The sequence below is a fragment of the Chlorocebus sabaeus genome, chromosome 5, assembly GCF_047675955.1.
Source record: "Chlorocebus sabaeus isolate Y175 chromosome 5, mChlSab1.0.hap1, whole genome shotgun sequence".
Taxonomy (NCBI): domain Eukaryota; kingdom Metazoa; phylum Chordata; class Mammalia; order Primates; family Cercopithecidae; genus Chlorocebus; species Chlorocebus sabaeus.
This window is the reverse complement of record NC_132908.1, coordinates 89099-116984: the sequence shown is the minus strand read 5'-3', so window position 1 is coordinate 116984 and position 27886 is coordinate 89099. Positions and strand designations below refer to the sequence as shown.

The window sequence follows — 27886 nt, the reverse complement described above, 5'->3', positions numbered from 1 at the left end:
CTGGTGGGTAAAGCAGGTCAGAGAACAGATGAGGCCATGTCCCTGTGGGATGTCTATCTCCTATGAGAGAAATGTAGAGGAAAGCAGACCCCTGTGTTGTTGTCTTTGGTTCTCATTCCTTGAGCATGTACCCAGAGGTCAAATGCAGGTGCTTGGGTGTAGCTCAGCCTGGTCAAGACCCTTCTTGGAGTCCAGGCTTAGGTGGTGATGTGGGCAGTGAGGCTTAGAGCTGGGATGGTGTGAACCTGGATGTTCTTTGATGTACTTTTAGGCACATATGAAGGGTGGATCCAGTTCCTTCCTGTGTTTGTGCCCCCTGCTCTCTCTGGGAGGCACTACCGGGGTAGGAACTTTAGAAATGACCACTTCTGCCTTCTGTTCATTTTGAAGCATAGTAAATGCTAACATAGGCCCAGGTGAAGGAAGATTGTGAGTTACCTGCCCTGAGTTCCCTGAAACACAGACAAGGCCTGTGTGGAGTGAAGGACTTGGCCTCCACCATCCCGGGAAAAAATAGCTAAGATCCCTAGGCTGGGCCTTTGCTGTACAGCGAGGTAGTGCTGTTTCTCTGCAGTTCTCTGACAAGGCAGCACCACACCTGCCATGGCAATTTGCAGTTCTTTTTAAAAAAATTTTATTGATTGATTGTAGAGATGGGGTCTTGCTTTGTTGCCCAGGCTGGTCCTGAGCTCCTGGCCTCAAGTGATTTTCCTTCCTTGGCCTCCCAAATTTTTGGGATTACGTACATAAGCCACCATGCGTGGCCACAATTTGTGGTTCTAAGAGTGTGATTTTTATCCTCTTTTGGGAGGATGTTGGGGCCTCTGGCATGACCGATGACTTTCTCTGAGTGGAGTGGGCTTTGGAAGGGGGATGGAGCTTCCTGGACACCCCATTGGGCTGTCATTTTGATGTAGAGGCCTGTGGTTGTCTTGTCCTTTAAATGTGGTGGTGGAACAAACTCTGGTTTGTCACAGGCATGTAGAATGCTTTTGCCCTTGCACAGTGCATAGGTATTTCTTGTTCTCCTTCCAGCTGTGCCACAGATCAGCTTAGAGCAGGACTGGCTGCTGGCCAGCCCCCACATTATCCTTACTCCAAGCTGCAGTGGATGTGAGGCCCAGGCTGCTGAAGACTCGGAAGGCTGGCAGTACCTGATTCCTGCAGTTAATTTTCAGACTTACAGTGACATGACCATGAGGATATTTTCTAGGGAATTAATTTAATACTTAACTTAATGAAGAGGTAAAACTGTGGGAGGGGCGTGCCTCTCTCTAGAATCTTTTATTGAAAAATTGCTTCATTCAGTAATTTTAGCACATCATATATCTGTAAGTCTCACTGCCTGCCACTCATGTTTTCCAGATACAGGGTTAATTCCCTTAGGGACTCAGTTCTCCTCCTGTTTTATTTTGTCATGTAGGCCCACAAGCCCCTGCTCTGCCTTGTCATAGCTCAGAGCATGTTCCTGAAGCAAGGCAGTGAAAGTGCCTCAAATCCAGTCTGTGTGCCTTTGATTGTTGTTCCCCAAAGTGCTTTTCCTTCTGAAACCAGGGCTTCAGTTTGCCGCCCTAAAACAGTATTAACAGGCTACACAGTAACTTGTGAGGGGTCATGGCCTGCCTTAGAGAAGTGAGGACACAGCTGTGCTGCTCACTATTACAAACACTGGCGAATGTGGCCATTTAAATTGAAATTAACTGAAATAGGCCAGATGTGAGGCTCATGCCTGTAATCCAAGCACTTTGGGAGGCCGAGGCAGGTGGATCACCTGAAGTCAGGAGACCAGCCTGGCCAACATGGCAAAACCCTGCCTCTACTAAAAATACAAAAATTAGGCATGGGGGCACATGCCTGTAATCCTAGCTACTCTGGAGGCTGCGGCAGGAGAATCACTTGAACTTGGGAGGCGGAGGTTGCAGTGAGCTGAGATCGCACCACTGCTCTCCAGTTTGGGCAACAGAGCGAGAGTCTGTCTCAAAAAAAAAAAAAAAAAAAAAAAGAAATAACTGAAATAAAATAAAAAATTCACTTGCTCAGTTGCACTGGTCACATTTCAGGTTTTCAGTGTCTACTGGAAATAGTGTCTACCATATTAAATGGTTCTGATTTGGAACAGTCCCATCACAGTAGAAAGTTCTACTGGGGCCGGGAGCCGTAGCTCATGCCTGTAATCCCACCACTTTGGGTGTCCAAGGTGGAGGGATCAGTTGAGGCCAGATGTTTGAGAACAGTCTGGGCAACATGGCGAAACCCCATCTCTACAAAAAACACAAAACTTAGCTGGGTTGGTGACCTGCGCCTGTGATCCCAGCCACTGAGCTGAGGGAGAGGGTAGCTTGAGCCCAGGACGTGGAGGTTGCAGTGAGCCGAGATCATGCCGCTGTACTCGAGCCTGAGCCTTGAGTGACAGAGTGAGACCCTGTCTCAAAAAAAAAAAAAAAAAAAAAAAATTGGACAGTGCTGGCTTAGAGAGGGGGCTGGTCATCAAGATATGGTTCAGGGCTGGGCACAGTGGCCTATGCCTGTAATCCCAGCACTTTGGGAGACTGAGGTGGGCAGATGGCTTGAGCTCAGGAGTTCGAGACCAGCATGGGCAATACGACGAAGTCATGTCTCTACCAAAAATACAAAAAATTAGCCTGGCATGGTGGCACACGCCTGTGGTCTCAGCTGCTCGGGAGGCTGAGGTGGGAGGATTGCTTGAGTCTGGGAGGCAGAGATTGCAGTAAGCCAAGATCACGTTGCTTCACTCCAACTTGGGTGACAGAGTGAGACCCCCCTCTCAAAAACAATTTGAGATATAATTCAGGGTATATAGATTAACTGTTACTTATTTTTTTTTTTTTTTGAGACGGAGTCTTGGCTCTGTGCCCCAGGCTGGAGTGCAGTGGCGCTCTCTCGGCTCACTGCAAGCTCCGCCTCCCGGGTTCCCGCCATTCTCCTGCCTCAGCCTCCCGAGTAGCTGGGACTACAGGCGCCCGCCACCGCGCCCGGCTAGTTTTTTGTATTTTTTAGTAGAGATGGGGTTTCACCGTGTTAGTCAGGATGGTCTCGATCTCCTGACCTCGTGATCCGCCCGTCTCGGCCTCCCAAAGTGCTGGGATTACAGGCTTGAGCCACCGCGCCCGGCCCTGTTACTTATTTTTTGTAACTCTTCTATAATTCAATTATGAGAAAAGAAAATGGATATTGTTCAGTGTCTCTAAGACTGGAAACCAAGGTCAGAAAAGATGTAGTGTTCCCTGGGTATTAGGGGCCATGGTGCCCATGCTTAAATGTACCATGTGTCCCCACACTGGCAAGGGCAGAAGCCATCAAGCCAGGTCTGAGAGATAGCCTGGTGTTCTTCAGAAAGGCTGGTGTGGGCATGTCCTTCTCTGTGTGGACACCATCTTCCTGCTCCCTTCTTTGAAACTGCGAGCAGTGCTTAGGCCACTACTTCGGAGAATGGGGAGCTACAGGTTTAGAGAACTGATTTCTTTCATTTTCAAAATGCTCTGAAATCCTACTATTATTATCATTATTTTGAGACGGAGTTTTGCTCTTGTTGCCCGGGCTGGGGTGTAATGGCGTGATCTTGGCTCACCGCAACCTCTGCCTCCCAGGTTCAAGTGATTCTCCTGCCTCAGCCTCCCAAGTAGATGAGATTACAGGTATGCACCACCATGCCTGGCTAATTTTGTATTTTTAGTAGAGGTGGAGTTTCTTCATGTTGGTCAGGCTGGTCTTGAACTCCTGACCTCAGGTGATCCACCTGCCTCAGCCTCCCAAAGTGCTGGGACTACAGGCATGAGCCACCGCGCCCGGCCTAATTTTTTTTTTTTTTTTTTTTTTTTTAAGAGAACCCTGACCTCAGGTGATTGAACTCCTGAGCTTAAGTGATCCTCCCACCTTGGCCTCCCAATGTGCTGGGATTACAGGCATGAGCCCCCTCACCCAGCTACCATCTCTACCCTTTAATTCTCAGGTGATATCTTGGGAATGTGAAATCAGGTTGCACTGCTACTGTCCTCAGGCTTGGCCACTTTTGTAGCAGTGGACCCAACTTGTGGGTGCACTTGGGCCTAGGCCAGATGGGGTCCTTGGCCAGGCAGGCACTCTAGCTCACAACATACAGGTCCTCCCACCGCACAAACATGAGGCTGTGCCAGTCCTCTCTTGATAGCTTTGCCTCTATTAGCTTGTGTTTTTAGAACCCTACACTGATGTGTTAGAAAGATGCCCTCTCCTTTCTGTAGCTGAGGTTGACACACAAGAAAGCGAGTAGGCGTTTTTATCCCCAGGCTTGGGTATTTCCCCTGCCCAGCCATTGCATCTATGCTGCAGGGCACTGTACAGGGACAAGTGCAGGTTCGGGGTTCAAAGTTTGACTCTCGCTTTGCAGCCTACAGTGTGTGATCTTGGGCACATTCCTTAGAATGAGCCTTAGTTCCACTGTTTTCTGTAAGATGCCTGAGAGTGGTGAGTTGCCTTCACCTCTTCCTCCTGGATCAGGATGTCGTAAGAGCATCCTTGTCTCTGAGTGTTAGCTAACGGCTCTGCCTCCCTCAGAGGGGCAGACGCAAGTCAGTAAAATGCTCCTGTCAGGAAATGGAGCATTGCCAGACTCAGAAGCCCTCTGTGCTTACCCCTTTTCCTCTGGAGCAGAGGGGCTGCGTTGTGACTTGTCTAGTTGTAGGAGATAGAGCTTATAGTCAGGCTCCAGTTTGGAGGATTCTGACTTCTTGGGTGATCTTGGGAAAGTCCATGAAACATCTGAATGCTTCCATACTATACAGCGTGCGGAGCTTGGCAGCTGCTGAGGAAAGAGATCCCTTCTGTGGATCTTTGGCAGAGCTCCCACACTGTTTCCACTCCTAGATTCAGGTCTCCTTTCTCTTTCCAGAATACACGGAAAGCAGTGTGTCCCAGAACACAAATCTCTGCAGAGGAAAATAAAGTTGTTTTTTTTTGTTTTGTTTTGTTTTTTTGAGACAGAGTTTCACTCTGTCGCCCAAGGCTGGAGTGCAGTGGTGCGATCTCGGCTCACTGCAACCTCACCTCTGGGGTTCAAGCGATTCTCCTGCCTCAGCCTCCTGAGTAGCTGGGATTACAGGCATGCACCACCACACCCAGCTAATTTTTTCTTTTTAAGTAGAGACAGGGTTTCGCCATGTTGGCCAGGCTGGTCTCAAACTCCTGAATTCAAGCGATCCACCCACCACGGCCTCCCAAAGTGCTAGGATTACAGGCATGAGCCACCGCGCCTGGCCAGAAAGTCAACTCCTAAACTCTTTCTAAAAATCTCAACTAGATAGTGCAGAAGCCCACATGTTTTCTGACAAATATATATGGATCTACCATGACTACCTTATTGTTCCAGGCAGAGGCTTAGGGAAGTCAGGTATGCTGGCAGTCACAGTATCTCAAGAATTGGTGCTGGTGAAATTCATATGACATGGTATACTTTTCAGAAGACTTTTGCCTCTGGGAGTCTTATGTGATCTTCTGTAGGAGATTTCTCACCATGCAGATGAGAAAACTTTTACTGAAAAGATTAGTTTTAGGCTGGGTGCAGTGGCTCATGCCTGTAATTCCAGCACTTTGGGAGGCCGAGGCAGGAGTATGAGACCAGCCTGGGTAACATTGCGAGACCCCGTCTCTTTTTTTCTTTTTTTTTGAGAAGGAGTCTCGCTCTGTCACCCAGGCTGGAGTGCAGTGGTGCGATCTCGGCTCACTGCAAGCTCCGCCTCCCGGGTTCATGCCATTCTCCTGCCTCAGCCTCCTGAGTAGCTGGGACTACAGGCGCCCGCCACCGCGCCTGGCTAATGTTTTGTATTTTTAGTAGAGACAGGGTTTTACCGTGTTAGCCAGGATGGTCTCGATCTCCTGACCTCGTGATCCGCCCGCCTCGGCCTCTCAAAGTGCTGGGATTACAGGCGTGAGCCACCGCGCCCAGCCCCATCTCTTTTGAAGACAAAAAAGAAAAAAGGAAAAAAAAAGAAGATGAGATACTTGTGCACAGGCATCCAGCTAATACATATGGCACTGGGTCTGACCCAGCTTTTCCAGCCTTGTGCTTACTTCTGAAAAACGACTTTCATTCCTGCCCAGCCTGTACTTCTGTGTGAGAGTTTGACCTTTAGTGAGAAAACCCCATGGTAAGAGTTCAGTGTGGGGAGTGTGCGACCCTGTTTCTCAGTGTGGGGAGTGTGTGACCCTGTTTTTCAGCCTGGGGTGTGTGCGACCCTGTTTCTTGTCTGGTAAGTTGCTTAGTCATGATGCTCAATGGTAATGCTTAATGGTGGCACTTCTGCTAGACTTAGGACACTTTTTTATAAAATAGGCTTGTAAGTTTTCATGGTTTTTAAAAAAGCGATATGTTTTTGTTTGGTCTTGATGGTCCTGTTCCCATTTCAGCGAGCCATGTCCTCCAACCGATGAGCAATTGGTTGCAGGGTAAGACCGAGACCTCTCCACCGTCTTTCTGTCTTGATTCCGCTGCCTTCTCTTCTTTAATTGTGCTTTAAATTCCTGGTTTCCCTCAATGTTGAGAGTGACTGATGAGGCACACAGGCGTGGACCTCCCTGCCCCAGTTCCCCCATGAATGCCCAGACTTTCCACCACCCCCGCTTTTTCTCCACCCAGTCATTTAGCTGTTTCACATTACCTGAGAGGCCAAGGCATGGCTGGCTGGCACCAGGGAGACTTCTGGGACCAGGCATGTCACACAAACCTCCTCTTCCTCCAGGTAGGCACAAGTAGTCCTGTGAGGGTGGTGGGCAAGCAGGAGTGGAGTTTGTTATCTCCCTAGTCCACTGCCACCCTAGAGAGACCTGTGACTGTTGCTCCTTGTTTTTATATTTCTGAGGGGTTTTGTGGGGGCCTCTCCCAAGGGTTAGGTAGTAAGTGTGATGCTCAGGCCTAGATGGTATTGAGTGTGCTTAATAGAGGCAGAAATGTTCTCATAGAATTGATATGTTGCTTGTCCAGAGGGCGTGGATGAAGTGCAACTCTTCCATTCCCCTTGACAGTGCCTGTCCTCTGGGCCTTGGAGGTACACACAGCATCTGTGAGCTTCTAGCAAGGTGGGTGGGCGGAGCAGAGTTGAGCTCCTTTCCAGGATGTCCTTCCATCCCTTTTTTTGCCCAAGCTAGAGAGCAAGCCCTGCTCCAGAATAGCTTGGCAGTGATAGAAGGTCTGGCGTATTTTCTGGCTGGGTTGGTTCATCTTTCTAAATGTGTTTCTCTTGAATATCCAAGTTATTCCAGGAATCTTCAGTTTTTGTAACAGACGTTTTATTGTATTGCAGTACGTTTATTAGGCCTTTCACCATCAAAATGAGGGAAAAGGATTTTTATAAATGTTGGAAGCCAATAAAACAAAAAGACACTTTGTTTATGGTTCAGTTTGCTGTTTGTAAGCTTTGCCCCACCCCTAATATCATGAATATGACTCTGTCTTTATGCATATTACTTTACCAGACCCACTATATAAAGTATAAAGCCAGATGGGTGCGGTGGCTCACGCCTGTAATCCCAGCACTTTGGGAGGCCGAGGCGGGCAGATCACGAGGTCAGGAGGTCAAGACCAGCCTGGCCAATGTGGTGAAATCCCGTCTTTACTAAAAAATACAAAAAATTAGCTGGGCGTGGTGGCGCGTGCCTGTAATCCCAGCTATTTGGGAGGCTGAGGCAGGAGGATCACTTGAACCCAGGAGGCGGAGGCTTCAGTGAGCCGAGATTGCGCCATTACACTCCAGCCTGGGTGACAGAGCAAGACTCTGTCTCCAGGGGAAAAAAAAAAAGCCTCTCAAGTGTTTTGTCATGGGGCCGGGCGCGGTGGCTCACGCCTGTAATCCCAGCACTTTGGGAGGCCAAGACAGGCAGATCACCTGAGGTCAGGAGTTCGAGACCAGCCTGACCAACATGGTGAAACCCCGTCTCTACTAAAAATACAAAAATTAGCCGGGCGTGGTGGTGGGCGCCTGTAGTCCCAGCTACTCGGGAGGCTGAGGCAGGAGAATCACTTGAACCCGGGAAGCGGAGGTTGCAGTGAGCTGAGATTATACCATTGCACTCCAGCCTGGGGGACAAGAGCAAGACTTTGTCTCAAAAAAAAAAAAAAAAAAAAAAAAAAAAGTGTTCTGTCATTATATGTGTGTAATATTAAGGTGTGAGGAATAGATTTCTCTGTGGGCCAGATTTGCTCAGATAAACAGAGTGGCTAACTACCACCCTGCTGGCTGCCTCAGAGGGCTCCATGAACAGCCACTAAGTCAATGTGATTTTTTTTTTTTTTTTTTTTGAGACGGAGTTTTGCTCTGTCACCCAGGCTGGAGTGCAGTGGCACCATCTCCGCTCACTTCAACCTCCGCTGTCCAGGTTCAAGCGATTCTCCTGCCTCAGCCTCCCGACTAGCTGGGACTACAGGCGTGTACCACTGCACCCGGCTAATTTTAGTATTTTTAGTAGAGACGGGGTTTCACCATGTTGGTCAGGCTGGTCTCGAACTCCTGACTTCAGGTGATCCACCTGCGTCAGCCTCCCAAAGTGCTGGTATTACAGGCGTGAACTACCGTGCCCAGCCCAATGTGACTTTTTACTTCCGCTCACAGATTTCCAGTTGGCTGTCTCTGCAGACCGTGGCCTCTAGCAGGGAAAGAGCCTTTTATTTGGCTGTTGTGAGGGCGCCTTGAAGTTTAGGTATTTATAAATGTGAATTGGGCTACCACTGCTTGCCTCTGAAAATCCCAGGAACCATCTCACAGCCAAACTAAATTTGGTCCCTGGACTGGTGCTTGAGGACTGAGGCTGAGACATGGCTGTGACTCTTTATGACAGAGCAGCAGTTTTTAGTGGAGATTTTGGGCTGTCAGAGCAAGGGACCTTTCTGGAGTGGTGGTGGTTATTTTTCTGTTATCTCTGTGTCCCCTGAGTCACTTGGTGGCAGAGTGGAGGGGCACTGTTTAGATAGAAGGTGAGGTGTTGGTCCTGGGTCAGTTGCTAGAGCTGAAGTGTTTGGTGGTGGTTTAATACCTCAAACCCTCCTTCAACATTACCATGTCCCACACATGGGAGTTATAGGACAGAGTGAGCCATTTAGGGTTTTTGAAGAAAGCATGTTATGCCTGTGGTGTAAGGCACTTGAATCCTCCATCTCTGCAGGAGAGACCTGCAGTGGGTTGCTGAGGACTTGGCTGTGGGTCCTGCATTTCCCAGGATATCTCTAACGAGATTGATTTCAGAAGGTCCAACTGCAGCCTGACTGGGTTGAGAGGCTGTTTCCAAATGGCACAAATAGATTTGACCAAACCCTTGTATGTGGTTTGTTTGTGGGCTTGTTTGGGGTGACTTCAGATGGTTAGAGGGTCGTGCCAGAGCAGGAGGAAGGCTGGAAAACAGCGTGAGCCCCACAGCCCATGGTAGACTTGCAAAGAATCCTGTAGCTACTTGCCATTTGCTATTACAGAGCTGAGCTACAGTGCAGTTCAAAGCAGACCTTCCTTTTTTATCACAATATGGAGGAGTTATGTTAGTCTCTCCCACCCCTTCGCCAAGAGGGCCTCCGGGGAAGAAGCATGACCAGGGATCCCACTAAAATGTCTGTCCTCAATGGTCTCTTCTAGGACCTTAGGGGGTCTCCCTGTCCAGGGGCAGAATATGGCTCCGGGGAGGCTAGAGCTGCCTTCCCCAAGATAGTGTATCCTCCTGACCTAGATATTAGAAATATTTTTCCTGGGTGGAGAGATATGCATGGGACTTCTCTCCCTTCTGGGTCCAGATCAGAGGTAGTACGTTTGTGTTTCTAGAGCCTTCAGAGCCCTGGGTTCTAAGATAAGAGTCAGCACCACCCACAGCACCCCTGCAGGTGATGCTCCCTTATCCGGATCCCCCCAGGCAGGAGACATCAGCATTGCCAGTAAGGAGACATAAGGGCACAGATGATCTTGAAAAGGGATGCCCTCCCTCCCACACCACAGCTGTTCCCACTTTTCCATGGCACCCAGTCCTGTACAACCCTGTATTTCTGCCATTTGGAAATAGCTGTGATCACAGTGGGCTTGCACATCTTACACAAAGTTTCTTCCATGATAAAAACTGGGAAGGTTAAGTGTTTGGGATAAGAGAATGGCTGGGCAGCCACGCTATGAGGAAGGAAGTCAGCGCTCTGCACGCCTCCCTGTGCACCGTCCCCTTGCCCTCCATGCGGTTCTGTGGGTGAAGGGCCAGGGTCCTGGGAGTTGAAGGTGCAGCCCAGCAAACCTGAGTATAATTGGGAGAGGCCCCCTCTGCCTGTGAACCTTAAAGAGCAGCTCCTCAGGGCAGTGCCGGCTCCAGCTGATCCTCCCTTTGAAAGCAAACTGCAACTGCTTCTCTCCTGAATTTAATAGAGCATGCCAAAAAATGACAGCATGTGCCTTCAGTCTGTGCTTCTCATGCCTTTTACCTTGTAATTCTGGTGATCTTACATCCATAACCTCTGGGATTGCTACAGAAGGGCAACTGTTAGTAGCTTTCATCAGCAGTCGGGCAGAGCAACTCCATGAAGGTGCAGTTTACTGAGACCCTTCCGCTCTGGGGCCAGCAGGGCATGGTGCTGTGGTACTTTGTTAACTTATTTTTATTCTACCTCTTTTAAATTTTAAGGTTTTCAGATGTTATTCTGGCAACAATTTTGGCAACCAAGTCTGAAATGTGTGGCCAAAAATTTGAACTGAAGATTGATAATGTGCGGTTTGTTGGGCACCCAACACTGCTACAGCATGCTCTGGGGCAGGTATGGCTCTCCCTGGGCAGGTGTGGCTCTCCCTGGGCAGATAGGACTCTCCTTGGGCAGGTTGGGTTCTCCCTGGGCATGCAAAGACCCTCTAGGTAGATGTGGCTCTCCCTGGGCTGGCAGGCCTGGTCCATTCTGGCTCTGGGGGGCTCAGAACTGAGGCTGACACCAGCTCTGGTGAAAGTAACTGTTGGGCAGGAGACCTGATTAGACACTTGCTATGAATTGTGCATCTTCATAAACCCTGAGAGTCCAGTGGAAAAAGAGACAGGTGTTCTTGCCCCTGAAGACAGGTGCTTCAGTCCCTGCCCCTAGCTTTTGCAGTCTGCATTCTAGGTCTCTACTGACTGTGGTCCTGCCATTTATATATAGGATGTCTGTTTCCAGGGGAGACCAAGATGAGTTAACTAGCATCTGTCAGACCCTTGAATTTTCTACAATGTGGTGCAAGCATTTCCTCTTATTTATTACAAGACACTCTAGTAGTTAATATTAGTATTATTTAGCACTTATTTTTCTGCTAAACCCTCTCTATGTGTTCTCTGATGAATCAGTGTCATAGCACTGAGGAATTCATCTTGCTAGCAGGATGAAGGGAACTTGTACACCAGAGCCTGCCAGTCAGCTCTCTGCATGTAGGCAGATCAGTGATGGCATTACTCAGATTCTGAAGGGTAGAACACGTAACATAGGATTTAGCTACATTTATACAGATCCAGCAATTGTGTGAGGTTCTGTGGTATTATTCGTGAACCTCCATGGAAGGAGTTTCTGAGGCCATTGATGTGCCTGGCCCCCTGGACCTCACCTTCCCTTCGCATCACAGCCCCCACAGCTGGGGCACAGTCTCCTACCTGGAGGCAATGGAGGGGAGAGTTGGCAGCCTGCCTGCAGTCACACCCTGTAGACTGGAGTTGCAGTCAGGGGTAGGGGATGAGTGCAAGGGTGGCCTGGGGCCCCAGCTCCCCCTGGTGGCAGAACTTGTAGTTGGCTTTGAAGCGTTCCCTTGTGCCCCTTGGAATGCTTCACTTGAGTGCCCTGGTCCTTGTGAAGCTGGCTAGATGCCAGAACCAGGAGTACAAAGATTAGGACTTGCTGGCCTGCCTCACCTGGGCCCTGCTCAGGGCTTGGCTGTCCCTGAACATTGTCTTGTCCCTAAATTGTTCTCAGTGTGCGTCATACTTAGCAGATACAGCCTGGATGGACGCAGGTGGACACGGGACAGCAGTGGGGGTGTGGTCTGGGTCCTCCACCCATTTATGCCCCTCTCCATCCCATCCCCATCCCCTGTGGGCATTGTCAGCTCACTTCTGTTAGCGGTTGTGGGGGTGGAGGGGTCAGAGCACTGACCTTCTCACTCTTGTCATAGTTGTGACTGTCTATGCAGTAGGCACGCCTCTAGAACAAAGGCATTCATGGCTTTTCCAAGACCTTGGTGCCATATTCTGGGGACTTTTCCTATGCCTGAAGTAGAGTAGCTCTAAACAGCTTCTTTCCTTAGAAAGTTGTCTCAATTAATTAGAATTATGCATCTTTTACAGGTCTCCAAAACAGATCCTTCCCCGAAGAGGGAAGCACCTACTATGATTCTTTTTAATGTGGTGTTTGCACTGAGGGTGAGTGTTTATATAAATGGTTAAGATCAGGGAGTGGGGCTGGGGAGAAGCAGCTCTTTCTTCCTACGAGTGTGTCATTGACTCGGAGCTTGGACTGCAGTGGGCATGGCGCTGGCCCCTCTTGGGGTGCAGGCAGACTGCACTTCATTGTTTACCACTTTTTGTTTTGGTAAAATACACATAACACTATTTGTCATTTTGAAGGCTATGCTTCAGTGGCATCTGGTACATTCGTGTTGTATAACCATCACCACTATTTAGATCTAGAACACTTTAACCACCCCAGAAGGAAACCCCATACCCGGTAGCAGTTTTTTTTTTTTTTTTTTTTTGAGACAGAATCTCACTGTGTCACCCAGGCTGGAGTGTGGTAGCACAATCTTGGCTCAATGCAACCCCTGCCTCCCAGGCTCAAGTGACTCTGATGCCTCAGCCTCCCGAGTAGCTGGGATTATAGGCATACGCCACCATGCCCAGCTAATTTTTGTATTTTTAGTAGAGACGGGGTCTCACCATGTTGGCCAGGCTGGTCTTGAACTCCTGATCTCAGGTGATCCTCCCACTTTGGCCTCCCAGACTGTTGGGATTACAGGCGTGACCCACTGTGCGCAGCCCCTGCTAATTTTTGTATTTTCTGTAGAGATGAGTTTTCACCTTATTGCCCAGGCTGATCTTGAACTCCTGGGCTCAAACGATCTTCCCTCCTTGGCCACCCAAAGTGCTGGGATTCCAGGTGTGAGCCACCACACCCAGCTGGAGCTTAATTTTTAAGACAGGCCTGCCTTGTTGGTAAATAAGGAACTACAAATTAAAACAAAATGATTTGTTAATTGCTTCTGGGCCGGGCGCGGTGGCTCACGCCTGTAATCCCAGCACTTTGGGAGGCCGAAGTGGGTGGATCACCTGAGGTCAGGAGTTTGAGACCCGCCTGACCAGCATGGAGATACCCCATCTTTACTAAAAAATGTGAAATTAGCCAGGTGTGGTGGTGGATGCCTGTAATCCCAGCTACTCAGGTGGCTGAGGCAGTAGAATCGCCTGAACCCGGGAGGCAGAGGTTGCAGTGAGCCAAGATCACGCCATTGCACTCCAGTCTGGGTGACAAGAGCGAAACTCCATCTCAAAAAAAAAAAAAAAAAAAAAAAGCAACAGGAAACAAGGTAGTCCAGGGCTTCAGCTGGCCGTGATATTGACAAGTGGGAGAAATTTGGATAACGTAAGAGTTTGTATTTTTTGGGTGGACAAGTCTTTCTTTTTAAAATATACACTTTTGGCCAGGCACAGTGGCTCACTCCTGTAATCCTAGCACTTCGGGAGGCCAAGGTACGTGGATCACTTGAGCCCAGGAGTTTGAGACCAGCCTGGGCAACATAGCGAAATCCCGTCTCTACAAAAAATACAAAAATTAGCCAGGCATGTTGATGCGCGCCTGTAGTACCAGCTATTTTTGAGGCTGAAGTGGGAGGATCACCTGAGCCTGGAAGGTCAAAGTGGCAGTGAGCAGTGATCATGCCACTGCACCCCAGCTTGGGCAACAGAGTGAGACCCTATCTTAAAAAATATATATGTATCCTTTTTTTTTTTTTTTTACTTTGAAAAATTTTAAACCCTTAACTAGAGAAAGCAGACTGATAAACCTTATATGCCTGTCTCAGGTGCCTTTATACCCTGGTTCCATATATTTCCTTCCCTCTCTCTATTTCAAGGCAAGTACCAGACCTTATGTCTGTTCATCCCTACATACTTCAGAAGGTATCTGTGTAAAATATGGGCAGTTAATTTTTGGCCATGATACCCTTTGTACATCTGAAAAAATTTACTGTAATAAGTTGGCATCACCTAGTTCTTGCTCCATTGAAGCTTTTCCTGATTGCTAAAGCATTTTCGCAGCTGGACTGTCTGAACCAGGATGCAAACCCGGTGCAGCTAGTGCACGTGGTGTCTTTATGTCTCTGCCAATCCAGAGGTCTCCCCTTCCTTTGTTCCATCAGATGTTCCACATTTGGATTCATCTCATTGTGCAATCAGACTTGCTCTCTGTCCTTGTATTTCCTGCAAACTAGAAGTTAACTCTGAAGGCTTGGTTCTCTTTGGGTACAAGTTTTGAGGGTGAGAAGGTCTCATGGATGATGCCTTAAACTTCATGCCACTTTATGTTGTGTATGGTGAAAATATGATGTCTCTAAGAGTTCCTATTAGTGCTGGCACACCCTAGGTGTTACCTTTCTCAGCATGTCCCTCACTCAGTGTCAGACCTTTGCAAACGGACATGCTGGGTTTGCACGGAGTGCAGGTCATTTGGCGTCACTGGGGACTGCATCACCGTGTATGTCTGGAAAGGTCAAGCATATGGGCCCTGGACATCCAACTCATGGACGGTGTTGTGCCTCAGCTGAATAATCACATATCCAGGATCATTCTCCTCCTCCTTGCTTTGCTCATAGAAGTATTTGTACACAGATTCTTCTTCTAAGTGGGTGTTTTGTTTTGAGGCAATTGTATATACCCCATGTGTCAGCCCTCTGGTTCCAGGGACACTGTTGAGGGGATGCCCTTGACATGGAGGAGCAGGCCTGCTGCCCAGTGGTGGGCATGGCATGGGAGCACCAGTCGGTCCTTTCTCTGGCAAGGGACGCTGCCTTGTTGTAAGTCCACCCAGGTGTGAGTTCTGTTTGTGAACATGGGATCTAATGAGAGTATAGAGAATTTCTTCAGCTCCAGGTGAAGAAAGTATTTAATGTCTGGGTCAGGCTTTGCCCCTGAAGCCTGGCTGTGAACACTTTGGGCATGGCCTTCCCTCTCAGATAAACAGGAGGGGGAGGCAGCACCAGAGGTTGTAATCAGCAGTACCATTCACCCCTTTCCCTTGTCCCATCTCCACCCCCACAGGATGATTCAGCAGTCCTGTTGGCCTCCAGAAGCACTGAGTCATGGTTGGCCCAGTTATCTGCTCCCTCAGATGTTTTCACAGATCCCCACAGCTGCATGCCTCCGCCCTTGGCTTCGGCAGATGTGCTTGCCTGGCTGACTGTGGTGCCTGATAGGTTCCAGAGGGGCGAGTGCCCCTCTTGTTCCTGAGAGCCTCCTGCACTGTCCTTTGACCCAGTCAACATGGTTGCAGAAGGAGTGCTGGGGCCGAGACGTGGGCCTGGAGCCTGCTGGTTTTCTTGTTAACCAGTGTCACTTCTGCTGGGAAGAGCTTCGCATCCTTGAGGACCAAAAGTATTCAGTGAACAATTGGCCTGGCACCTCTGTTTTTGTACCGTGCATCCCTGTAGTAATGTGGCCTGTTGTGACTGAATTCTTACATATTGTAGACTAGTTCTGCCTACCAGTAGTCAGCAGTACAGTGGTGACCACAGACACTACCAGGGTCTTTGCTCAGGGCAGGCTCTATTCCTAGTTTGTGACATGGCTCACTAATTTCTTCCATTCAGTCCTTTGTGAGGGAGGCACCATTGTTCTTTCTTAAGAGCAACATTTCCAGAGCCATCTCTGCTACTATTCAGGCAGCCACTCCCAGGAACAGAGCATGGGAGCTGACAGCCAGCATTTCTGTGGATGGGCCCTGGAGGGGACTCAGGAAATGAGCAACAATGGCCTCTGCAAAGGAGCCTGGGGGAAAGGAGTAGAGACACTTTCTTTCATGGTTTGAGATTTTGCTGTGTACACGTATTAGCTCCATTTAAACTGTCCAGCTGTGTCCCTGTGCATACGTTTGAGTCTGTGCATGGTCTCTCTCCCGCAGGCCAACGCAGACCCGTCAGTGATAAACTGTCTGCATAACCTGTCCCGTCGCATTGCCACTGTGCTGCAGCACGAGGAGCGCCGCTGCCAGTACCTCACCCGGGAGGCCAAGCTGATCCTGGCGCTCCAGGATGAGGTGTCCGCCATGGCTGATGGTGAGTGCAGCAGGGCGTGATGGGCGTGTGTCTGGGCTGGCTGGTGGCCTCTCTGCAGTGCAGACCTCTGTGGAGGGGCTGTCATTCAGTGTTAATGGTGCACATGTTGGTGGGGCCTCACCCACCTCAACACCAGCAGAGCAGTCAGAAGCTTGCAAGCATCAGCTTTTGGTGAGCTGGGCATTGAAAATGAAGTCCTCACAACAGCTTTGCAAGGCAGGGTCCATGATCATCCCCATTTTGCAGATGTGGAAACTAAGGCTCAGAGAAGTTACATGATCTTCACACTGGACCAATTGTGCCTGGGGGAGCACAGGAAGACTCCCAAGGGGAGCATTTGTAGATGAACTTTCCTGGATGGATGTACTGAAATAGATTTCCCGACCAGAAATGTTCCACACACTGCTGCATGATCACCGTTCACATAGGTCAGGCAGCTCTGCCTAGCCCTGGCCCTGTTGGACATGTTGAAGAAAGTATTTACTCCCCGGGGCAGGAGAGGGCGTTGGAAATACCCAGCTGGTGAGGTGGACAGTTTCCAGTTCTTTGCTTTCAGCCAGATTGAAGGAGGACCTAACTGGGTTATCAACTAACCAATTATTAAAAATAACATTTGCAGATAGAACATTGAGTGTTTTTTGGCCTACTGTAAAGATTTCAAGGCCGGGCACGGTGGCTCAAGCCTGTAATCCCAGCACTTTGGGAGGCCGAGACGGGTGGATCACGAGGTCAGGAGATCGAGACCATCCTGGCTAACACGGTGAAACCCCGTCTCAACTAAAAAATACAAAAAACTAGCCGGGCGAGGTGGCGAGCGCCTGTAGTCCCAGCTACTCCGGAGGCTGAGGCAGGAGAATGGCGTAAACCCAGGAGGCGGAGCTTGCAGAGAGCTGAGATCCGGCCACTGCACTCCAGCCTGGGCGACAGAGCGAGACTCCGCCTCAAAAAAAAAAAAAAAAAAAAAAAGATTTCAAAACAGAGGGACACCTGTAACAAACTCTCCATCTCCATTTTCTTTGGCAAGCACATCTATAAAAAAGAGAGAATTAGGACAAAACTAAAGTCAGACCTAGTTGTTGTAGCAATAAGTAAAAGTAGCTATTGACATGAATAAATAATAAAAGCACAGCCTCTCTGACCCAGGTGCATTTTCAGTAAAAATTTACTTGTGTCTGGGTGTGGTGGCTCGTGCCTGTAATCCCAGCACTTAGGGAGGCTGAGGCGGGTAGATTGCTTGAGCTCAGGAATTCAGGATCAGTGTGGGGAACACGGTGAAATCCTGCCTCTACCAAAAAAACCCCAAAATTAGCCGGGCACAGTCATGTGTGCCCATAGTTCTAGCTACTCGGGATGCTGAGGTGGGAGAATCACCTGAGCCCTGGGAGGCGGAGGTTGCAGTGAGCTGAGATTGCACCACTGCATTCTAGCAAGGGTGACAGAGTGAGACCCTGTCTCAAAAAACAAAAAAACAAAAGAAAAACTTTTTATGTTTGACAGTTATCTGTCAAAATTTATAATATGTTTCTGTTTTGGCCAGTTGTGTACTAATTATAATTATCATAATAACGATCCAAAAGTTTTGTTTTTTTAAACATCGTCTTTTTAGAGTCTGTGACTTTATCACAGGAAGTAAAAAAAATTTTAAGTCTGCATATATTTTGTTAGAAATTTATGAAAAACGATGAATAAAAGACTTTTTGGCTAAACGTGGTAGCTCACACCTGTAATCCCAGCACTTTGGGAGGACGAGATGGGAGGATCACTTGAGCCCAGGGGTTTGAGACCAGCCTGGGCCACATAGCGAGACTCCCATCTCTACAAAAAATTTAAAAATCAGCAGGTCTAGGGCAGGTGTGGTGGCTCATGCTTATAATCCCAGCAGTTTGGGAGGCCCAGGTGGGTGGATCACTTGAGGACAGGAGTTTGAGACCAGCCTGGCCATGGTGAATACCTGTCTCTACTAAAAATACAAAAAAATTAGCCAGGCATGGTGGTGGGCACCTGTAATCCCAGCTACTTGGGAGGCTGAGGCAGGAGAATTGCTTGAACCCAGGAGGCAGAGGTTGCAGTGAGCCGAGATCACACCATTGCAATCTATCTCAAAAAAAAAAAAAAAAAAAAAAAATTAGCAGGTCTAGTAGTGCATGTGTGTGGTCCCAACTAGGTGGGAGTATCGCTTGAGCCTGGGAAGTTGAGACAGAAGTTAGCTATAATCACACCATTGCACACCAGCTCAGGTGACAGAGTGAGACCCTGTCTCAAAAAAAAGGCCGGGCGTGGTGGCTCATGCCTGTAATCCCAGCACTTTAGGAGGCCGAGGTGGGCGGATCACCTGAGGTCAGGAGTTCGAGACCAGCCTGGACAACATAGCGAAACCCCATCTCTAGTAAAAAAAATACAAAATTAGCTGGGTGTGGTGGCAGGCGCCTGTAGTCCCAGCTACTTGGGAGGCTGAGGCAGAAGAATTGCTTGAACCCGGGAGGCAGAGGTTGCAGTGAGCCGAGATTGTGCCATTGTACTCCAGCCTGGGCAAAAAAGAGTGAAACTCTGTCTCAAAAACAAAAACAAAAAGTTTCCTTGCTTTGGGAGCTGTAAATCTTGTGTTGTGATTCTTGTAGGAAATGAAGGTCCTCAGTCCCCATTCCATCACATCCTGCCCAAGTGCAAGCTGGCCAGGGACCTCAAGGAAGCTTACGACAGGTAAGACAGGTGGGTGTGCTTATTAACATCCTTCTTCTGGGCCAGGCTGCCGGGGCCTGAGGAGCAGTGTCAACAGGTAGGGCTGTCTGGTACTGACCACTGTTCTCCTGGGGTATGAGCATCAGAGTTCCCTGAGGTTAGGGCCGGAGAGGACTGGGAAGGGATAGTCATGTGGCTGCTCTTGAAAGAAGTGACCTTGGTGGCCGTTTTTTAATTTATTTTTTCCTTCTATTTCTGTTTATTTTTTTCGAGACGGAGTTTTGCTCTTGTTGCCCAGGCTAGAGTGCAATGGTGTGATCTCAGCTCACAGCAACCTCTGCCTCCCGGGTTCAAGAGATTCTCCTGCCTCAGCCTCTCCAGTAGCTGGGATTACAGGCACGTGCCACCATACCCAGCTAATTTTGTATTTTTAGTAGAGACAGGGTTTCTGTATATTGGTCAGGCTGGTCTCGAACTCCCGACCTCAGGTGTGATCCGCCCGCCTCAGCCTCCCAAAGTGCTGGGATTACAGGTGTGAGCCATCATGCCTGGCCGGTGGCTGTTTTTTAAATGCCAGCCCCTTTGCCGAGTAGCACACACTCTGTCTCCTGGAACCACCACCTCCAGACTCCTCTTAAAACAGAAAACGAGTCTGAAGTTATACATGAGAGTCTGAAAGTGTTTTGAAATCACACAGTTGGCTGGGCGCGGTGGCTCAAGCCTATAATCCCAGCACTTTGGGAGGCCAAGGCAGGCGGATCACGAGGTCAGGAGATTGAGACCATCCTGGCTAACACAGTGAAACCCCGTCTCTACTAAAAAATACAAAAACGGCCGGGCGCGGTGGCTCAAGCCTGTAATCCCAGCACTTTGGGAGGCCGAGACGGGCGGATCACGAGGTCAGGAGATCGAGACCATCCTGGCTGACACGGTGAAACCCCGTCTCTACTAAAAAATACAAAAAACTAGCCGGGCGAGGTGGCCGGCGCCTGTAGTCCCAGCTACTCGGGAGGCTGAGGCAGGAGAATGGCGTGAACCCGGGAGGCGGAGCTTGCAGTGAGCTGAGATCTGGCCACTGCACTCCAGCCTGGGCCACAGAGCAAGACTCCGTCTCAAAAAAAATAAAAAAAAAAAATAAAAATAAAAATAAAAAATACAAAAACTAGCCGGGCGAGGTGGCGTGCGCCTGTAGTCCTAGCTACTCGGGAGGCTGAGGCAGGAGAATGGCGTGAATCCGGGAGGCGGAGCTTGCAGTGAGCTGAGATCCGGCCACTGCACTCCAGCCTGGGTGATAGAGCGAGACTCTGTCTCAAAAAAAAAAAGAAATCACACAGCTGCAAAATGACATTTTACTGAGAATGATGCAACACCAAGTTCTGGGCCCGCCTTCACTAGGTGGGTGTCACTGACTCCAGTCACTCATGAGGAAATTGAGGCTCGGTGGGTGGAGCTGGAGCCAGCTGTCTCTTCCTCACTCTGAGAGAGTTGGGATTTGTGACACTGATTGTGTGAGGGCAGCAAGCCTTGAGGATACCATATAAACCTCACAATTGTTCTGATTATATTGGCTGAACATCACCTTTATTAAATGTGGACAAGCAGGCCGGGCGCGATGACTCACGCTTGTAATCCCAGCACTTTGAGAGGCTGAGGTGGGTGGACTGCTTGAGGTCAGAAGTTCAAGATCAGCCTCAGCAACAATGTGAGATTCCATTTCTACAAAAAATTTTTAAAAAATATCTGACTGTGGTGGCACGAGTGTAGTTTCAGCTATTCAGGAAGCTGAGGTGGGAGGGTCACTTAAGCCTGGGAAATCAAGATAATGGTGAGCCGTGGTTGTACCATGTACTCTGGCCCTGGCAACAGAGCAAGACCGTATATCAAAAAAAAAAAAAGGCCAGGCACGGCGGCTCACGCCTGTCATCCCAGCGCTTTGGGAGGCCAAGGTGGGCGGATCATGAGGTCAGGAGTTCGAGACCAGCCTGGCCAACATGGTGAAACCCCATCTCTATTAAAAATACAAAACATTAGCCAGGCATGGTGGTGCACGCCTGTAGTCCCAGCTACTCAGGAGGTTGAGGCAGAAGAATTGCTTGAATCCGGGAGGCAGAGGTTGCAGTGAACTGAGATTGAACCACTGCACTCCAACCTGGGTGACAGAGCTAGACTTCGTCTCAAATATAATAATAATAATAATAAAATTTTTTAAAGTAAAATAAAAAATAGATAAAATTTTAAAAATACTTTTTAATTCTTTTTTTGGTTGCCTAGTGAGCTGCAACTGCCCCCATCATTGAGTTTGTTCCAGACTTCCAGTGCTAACCATTTACCTATGTTATTTTGTATGTGCGCCTCTGTATCTATAAGGTAAATTCCTAAAGGCACTATGAATGGGGAAAATGGCATTTGTAATGTTGGGTTTCCTTCTCAGGGGTTTGTACCTCTGTCTACACTCCCACCAGCAACACAGGAGATGCCTCTTCCCGCAAGCTTGCCAACATCGAGTCTCGTGAAATTGTGGATCTTAACCAGTATAATAGGTGGGGAATGGTGTCTCTGTGTAGCTCTACTGTAATGCATTGATGCATCTCTTCACATGTTTGAACCGCCTGCCTTATCTGTGAACTCGCTGCTCAGATCCCTTGTTCATTCTTCTATGGGAAATATAAGTCCTTAAATATAAGAGAGTGATTTGCCTTTTGTGATATAAGTTACAACTAGCATTTGTTTGTCTCTTGGTGACCCTGGGGACTGAGCCTCCCCAGGTGTGAGAGAACATCAGCCCTTGCCAGGTGATTGCTTTGTTTTCTGGCCCCTTCTGTGTTGGAGAATGGGACCTTTGTGGTCATGTAGTCTGACCGTGTCTTTTATTCATTGTTATCACAGTAATGTTTTCTCTGTGTTGAGAAAATTACTGCCCTCTGGTCTTGAATTGCCTGGTATCCAGTCTCTTTCTTGGAAATTGTTCCCTTATTCTGAGTGTATGCCTCAACTAGGATTAGATTACAAGCAAAAATCAGGCTAACTTGGAATTAAAATAAAAACCAAGCTGGTGTGGTGGTGTGTTCCTGTAGTCCCATCTTACAGTCGAGGCCATCACTTGAGCCCAGGAGTTCGAACTGGTAGTGCTCTATGCTGGTGTCTGAATGAATAGCCACTGTACTCCAGCCCCAGCAACATGGTGAGACCCTGTCTCTTAAAAATGTGTATAAATAAAAGCCAAACCATTGACTATATTTCTTTTTTTTTTTTTTTTTTTGAGACGGAGTCTCGCTCTGTCGCCCAGGATGGAGTGCAGTGGCGCGATCTCGGCTCACTGCAAGCTCCACTTCCCGGGTTCACGCCATTCTCCTGCCTCAGCCTCCCGAGTAGCCGGGACTACAGGCGCCCGCTACCTCGCCCGGCTAGTTTTTTGTATTTTTTAGTAGAGATGGGGTTTCACCGTGTTAGCCAGGATGGTCTCGATCTCCTGACCTCGTGATCCGCCCGTCTCGGCCTCCCAAAGTGCTGGGATTACAGACTTGAGCCACCGCGCCTGGCCTTTTTTTTTTTTGAGATGGAATATCCCTCTGTCGCCCAGGCTGGAGTGCATTCTTCTGCCTCAGCTTCCCGAGTAGCTGGGACTACAGGTGCACACCACCACGCCCGGCTAATTTTTGTATTTTTAGTAGACACGGGATTTCACCATATTGGCCAGGCTGGTCTCAAACTCCTGACCTTGTAGATCTGCCCGCCTCGGCCTCCCAAAGTGTTGGGATTACAGGTGGGAGCCACTGTGCCCAGCCCATTGACTATATTTCTAAAGGAAGAATGGACTATGATTTCTTAGGTTTGAATTGTGCTGGAAAGTTGAAAGGAGACAAAACCTTGGACTGCCTGTTGTGTGATCTGTGGGCTGCAGAGTAGCTCAGAACTTGAGGCAACCCAGCGCCACCTAGTGGATATTAAAGGAGGACAGGAATCTGAGTTGTGGTGAAAAAGGCTCCTAAGCTGTTGTTCACCAGGGATGCTGGGAGCTGTGTTTCTCTGGCAGGGGTCCAGGCAGTAGTATTCTCCCTGTACCCCATCCTTGTCTGGCACTGGCATGGCTCTGCAGCCATCCAGGAGCCCCTCTGGGCTGTGGCCTCTCCTCTGTCCTCATCCCATCAGGTCCATGGTTGGCCTTGAGGGTCTGGTCTGCTGCTGCTCACTCTTCTGCACTAAGAAGAGGAAATTGAGTTTCCATTACTGATCAGGTGACACAGGACACAGAGCCCCCTTTCTCGTGATGGTGACTTACTGCCAGATCTGGGAAAATCTCAGAACAGAACTGAAAGACCAGAAGCTGTGAGACTTAATGAGGTTGGAGATTGGGGTGGGATTTTTCAAAGAAATTGTTCCTGGTTCCTTCTTTTTTTCTTTTTATTTAAGACAGGGTCTCACTCTGTTGCCAGGCAGGTTGGAACGCAATCTTGGCTCACTGCAACATCTGCCTCCCAGGCTCAGGTGATCCTCCCATGTCAGCCTCCCGGGTAGCTGGGACTATAGGCGCGTACCACCACTCTTGATTAGTTTTTGTATTTTTTTGTGGAAATGGGATTTTGCCATGTTGCCCTGGCTGATCTTGAATTCCAGGACTCAAGCAATCTACCCACCTTAGCCTCCCAAAGTGCTGAGATTATAGGCATGAGCCACCATGCCTGGCCCCCAGTTGCTATATTTATTTATTTATTTGAGACGGAATCTTGCTTTGTCACCCAGGCTGGAGTGCAATGGCATGATCTTGGTTCACTGCAGCCTCTGTCTCCCAGGCTCAAGCGATTCTCCAGCCTCAGCCTCCTGAGCAGCTAGGATTACAGGCGCCTGCCACTATGCCTGGCTAATTTTTGTATTTTTAGTAGAGATGGGGTTTCTGCATGTTGGCCAGGCTGGTCTTGAACTCCTGACCTTGTGATCCGCCAACCTCCACCTCCCAAAGTGCTAGGACTATAGGCGTGAGCCACCGTGCCCAGTCCCCAGTTGCTATTTTAATTAAAGCTTGGGTTATGGTGTGGCTGAATAGCCTGTTGGCCCTGTCCTGCAGGACCTAACGTCTGTGAATATAGTCTGGGAATGTGACTCTCTCAGGAGGCCACCCCAGCACTTGTGCCAGACCTAGCACTTGTGTCTCCCTGTGGAGCCCAGTGGCCTCGGTGACAGCATATCACTCATTCATATGACCATTGAATTGTGTCTCCCAAGAGGGCAGGGATGTCTCTTCACTTTCTGCAACATAGCCCCTACACTCAGCCTGTGGAGGAGCACAGCTCATCCACTAGGGGTCGACGGAATGTGTGGATGGGAATAACAGCAGTGTAGATTCATGGAGTGTGAAGAGTGATTTGCTGAATGGTTCTCCGAGTTAACAGGACCTGTGGTGGGGAGCGCTGTCCAGGGTCTGGCTGGGTAGGTGGTACTTGGTGCGGAGCCTTGCATTGCGAAGTGTTGAGAGCAGGGTTGGTCCCATGGACCCTCTGTGAATATCCTGAGAGTTTTCCATAAAAACGAACCTGTATATAAACTTTTGTTTGAAATTTCAAGGTAAGCTGTTTGGAACCCACATAGATCTTTTGGGTTATGCAGCATCCCACTACTTAGAGTAGGAAGCCGGGCCCATCCTTGGGACCAGAGGATGCAGAGGTGTGTGGGATAGCTTCAGAGGTCCTGTCCAGTTCTAAGGTTAGGAATGGATACTTTCTCAGAGGCTAAAAGCTGAGGGGACTAGAATAAGCGTGTGCACATTTCTGTCTTGGAGATAAACGGCGAGAGTGTGTTTGAAGCCAGCCATTCCCTTTTGCACAGTCATCGTCAGGATGCAGGGCTTTGGCTGGGGCACTTATCTCCTGTCACAGACTGGGCTGGACCCTCTTGGCTGGCCCAGAGCTGTGTGAGGGGCTGGATAAGCCTTGAGGAGGACAGTGTTTTCCTCCAGAGTGTTTTCAGACCAAACCATTAAACACCTTGCAAATAGAAGTATAAGCTCGGCAGGAAACCTTTCAGGGTCCAATCCCTACTTTTGCTAAGCGCTCTTGTCTTAAAGTTGCAGACTTAAAAACAGGGGCAAACCTTTCTCTTCCCTCCTCTTAACAGACTTTAGTGCAGCTCCTGGCTTACCCTCTTGCTGTGGGGGATTTACAGGCTGGAGGCTGGGCCGGCACATTTCCAGAGCAGTCGTCTCTCTGACATGTTTAGGGAATTTGCCCAGGTCTGCCCATGGCCCTTGGGGCACTCCTGGTGGCAGCACTTGTCACCGCTCTAGGGAGCTGGGTTAGTTCATAAAGAAGCACCAGCCTCAGTGCAGAGTGCTCTGAGGGAGAAAGCAGCAGGTGGGTGAGCTGATGCCTGGGAAAATGGAGTAAAGTCCACATGGAAATTAGAGGAACCAACATGGCATGTCTCTGCCAAAGGAGAGGGCCCCACGCCAGTGTACAAAACAGACCGCATGACTGCAGCTCCAAGGACAGCTGACATGATGAGGGCCGCAGAGGTGACCAAGCTGGGAAGTCACTAGAAGAACCTTGATGTGTTCTCCCTCTTGCCCTCATTTCTCCATAACCATAGCTGGCACTTGTTCCTGGCTTTCCATGAGGTGTGTTCCAAGCCCCTATTCCTTTTCCTGTAACTCTCTCCAGTTTCTGATGCTCCATACAATTTGATTACAATTACGTGTCTTTTTAAAAAAACTTTAATTTCAATTTTTTTTGAGACAGGGTCTTGCTCTGTCACCTAGGCTTGAGTGCAATGGCGCAATCTTGGCTCACTGGAACCTCTGCCTCCTGGGTTCAAGTGATTCTCCTGCCTCAGCCTCCCAAGTAGCTGGGATTACAGGTGCCTGCCACCACACCCGGCTAATTTTTTTTTTTTTTTTTTGAGATGGAGTTTCACTCTTGTGCCCAGGCTGGAGTGCAATGGCACGATCTCGGCTCACTGCAACCTCTGCCTCCCGGGTTTGAGTGGTTTTCTTGCCTCAGCCTCCTGAGTAGCTGGGATTACAGGAATGCACCACCGCACCTGGCTAATTTTGTATTTTTAGTAGAGATGGGGTTTTTCCATGTTGGTCACGCTGGTCTCGAACTCCTGACCTCAGGTGATCCACCTGTCTCGGCCTCCCAAAGTGCTGGGATTACCGGCTCAGTGAGCCACCGCACATAGCCAATGTGTCTTTTTAAAAAATTTTAATTTCAATTTTTTTTTGAGACACGGTCTTGCTCTGTCACCCAGGCTAGAGTGCAGTGGTGTGATCTCAGCTCACTGCAACCTCCGCCTCCCCGGTTAAAGTGATTCTCCTGCCTCAGCCTCCTAAGTAGCTGGGATTACATGTGTCTGCCACTATACCCGGCTAATTTTTTTTTTTTTTTTAGATGGAGTTGCACTCTTGTTGCCCAGGCTGGAGTGCAGTGGCATGATCTCAGCTCACTGCAACCTCCACCTCTACCTCTGCCTCCCAGGTTCAAGTGATTCTTCTGTCTCAGCCTCCCGAATAGCTGGGATTACAGGCATGTGCCACCACGCCCAGCTAATTTTGTACTTTTAGTAGAGACGATGTTTCTCCCTGTTGGTCAGTCTGGTCTGGAACTCCTGACCTCAGGTGATCCGCCCACTTCAGGCTCCCAAAGTGCTGGGATTACAGGTGTGAGCCACGGCGCCTGGCCTAATTTTTGTATTTTTAGTAGAGACGGGGTTTCACCATGTTGGCCAGGCTGGTCTTGAACTCCTGACCTCAAGTGATCGGCCCACCTGGCCTCCCAGGTTTTGGGATTACAGGTGTGAGCCGCTGCACCCGGCCAATTATGTGTCTTTTTTTTTTTTTTTTGAGGTGGAGTCTCGCTCTGTCACCCAGGCTGGAGTGCAGTGGCGCCATCTCGGCTCACTACAAGCTCCGCCTCCCGGGTTTACACTATTCCCCTGCCTCAGCCTCCTGAGTAGCTGGGACTACAGGCGCCCGCCACCTCGCCCGGCTAATTTTTTTGTATTTTTAGTAGAGATGGGGTTTCACCATGTTAGCCAGGATGGTCTTGATCTCCTGACCTCGTGATCCGCCCGCCTCGGCCTCCCAAAGTGCTGGGATGACAGGCGTGAGCCACCGCGCCCGGCCTATGTGTCTGTCTTGATGCCACCAAATGCAGCCCCCAGCGTGCAGAGCAGCCAAGTTGTTTCCTTCCCTGCTGCACTGCAAGTCCCTAAGCTGGTGCTGGGGGCCACAGCACTTGTCGTAAGGCCTCACTGTGCTCCTAGGCGGAGCAAGGACAGCTACCTTTGAAATGATAAGAGCCTCAGAATTCTGATTCTGTGGTGTCCCAACAGCCACTTTGAGCTACATCCTAAATAGTACAGAAACAGAAAGGTCTTGGGTGGGTGTGGTGGCTCATGCCTGTAATCTCAGCACTTTGAAAAGCCAAGGTGGGAGGATCGCTTTAGCCCAGGAGTTTGAGACTAGCCTGGGCAACATAGTAAGACCCTGTCTCTTAAAAAAAAAAACAAAACCCAGGTGTGGTGGTACATGTCTGTAGTCCCAGCTACCTGGGAGTTTGTCTTGAGCCCGGAAGATCAAAGCTACAGTGAGCGGAGATGGCACCACTGCACTCCAGCCTGAGCAACAACGAGACCCTGTCTCAGAAAAAAGAATAAAAAAATAGGCCGTTTATTTCCAGTGGCCCTCCTTGCTGACCCACATGGTAACAGCACAGTGCATGGGGCCACCTCTCGCTTGTGCTTTCTTCCCTGTTGCATAGGGATGCCAAGATCCTAACTATTGCTCACTCAAGTTGAGTAACTAACCTGGATCCCCTGGACAAATCTCTCCTGGTATGATCTTTAATTCCTTAGAGGCTGGGACATTTCTCAGGGTTTGATATGATTTTTTCACCCTGCAAAGACCCTGACCAAAGAGAGGTAAGGTTCTGGGAGCC

At 49.2% G+C, this 27886-nt stretch overlaps 1 protein-coding gene across 7 annotated transcripts in view; it reads left to right on the top strand.

Annotated features, from left to right (window-relative positions):
* NPRL3 (NPR3 like, GATOR1 complex subunit) overlaps positions 1-27886 on the top strand; it is a 55676-nt gene that overhangs the window by 9208 nt on the left and 18582 nt on the right. For 3 of the 7 annotated variants that reach the window (XM_073014949.1, XM_037990091.2, XM_073014953.1), the window contains 5 exons: positions 6403-6441; positions 10633-10762; positions 12304-12378; positions 16127-16280; positions 18899-18980. In XM_073014949.1, coding sequence (XP_072871050.1) covers positions 6403-6441; positions 10633-10762; positions 12304-12378; positions 16127-16280; positions 18899-18980 — 480 coding nt within the window. The remainder of the gene's footprint in view (positions 1-6402; positions 6442-10632; positions 10763-12303; positions 12379-16126; positions 16281-18898; positions 18981-27886) is intronic. The other 4 variants (XM_073014950.1, XM_073014951.1, XM_073014955.1 and 1 more) reach the window with 2 other exon arrangements.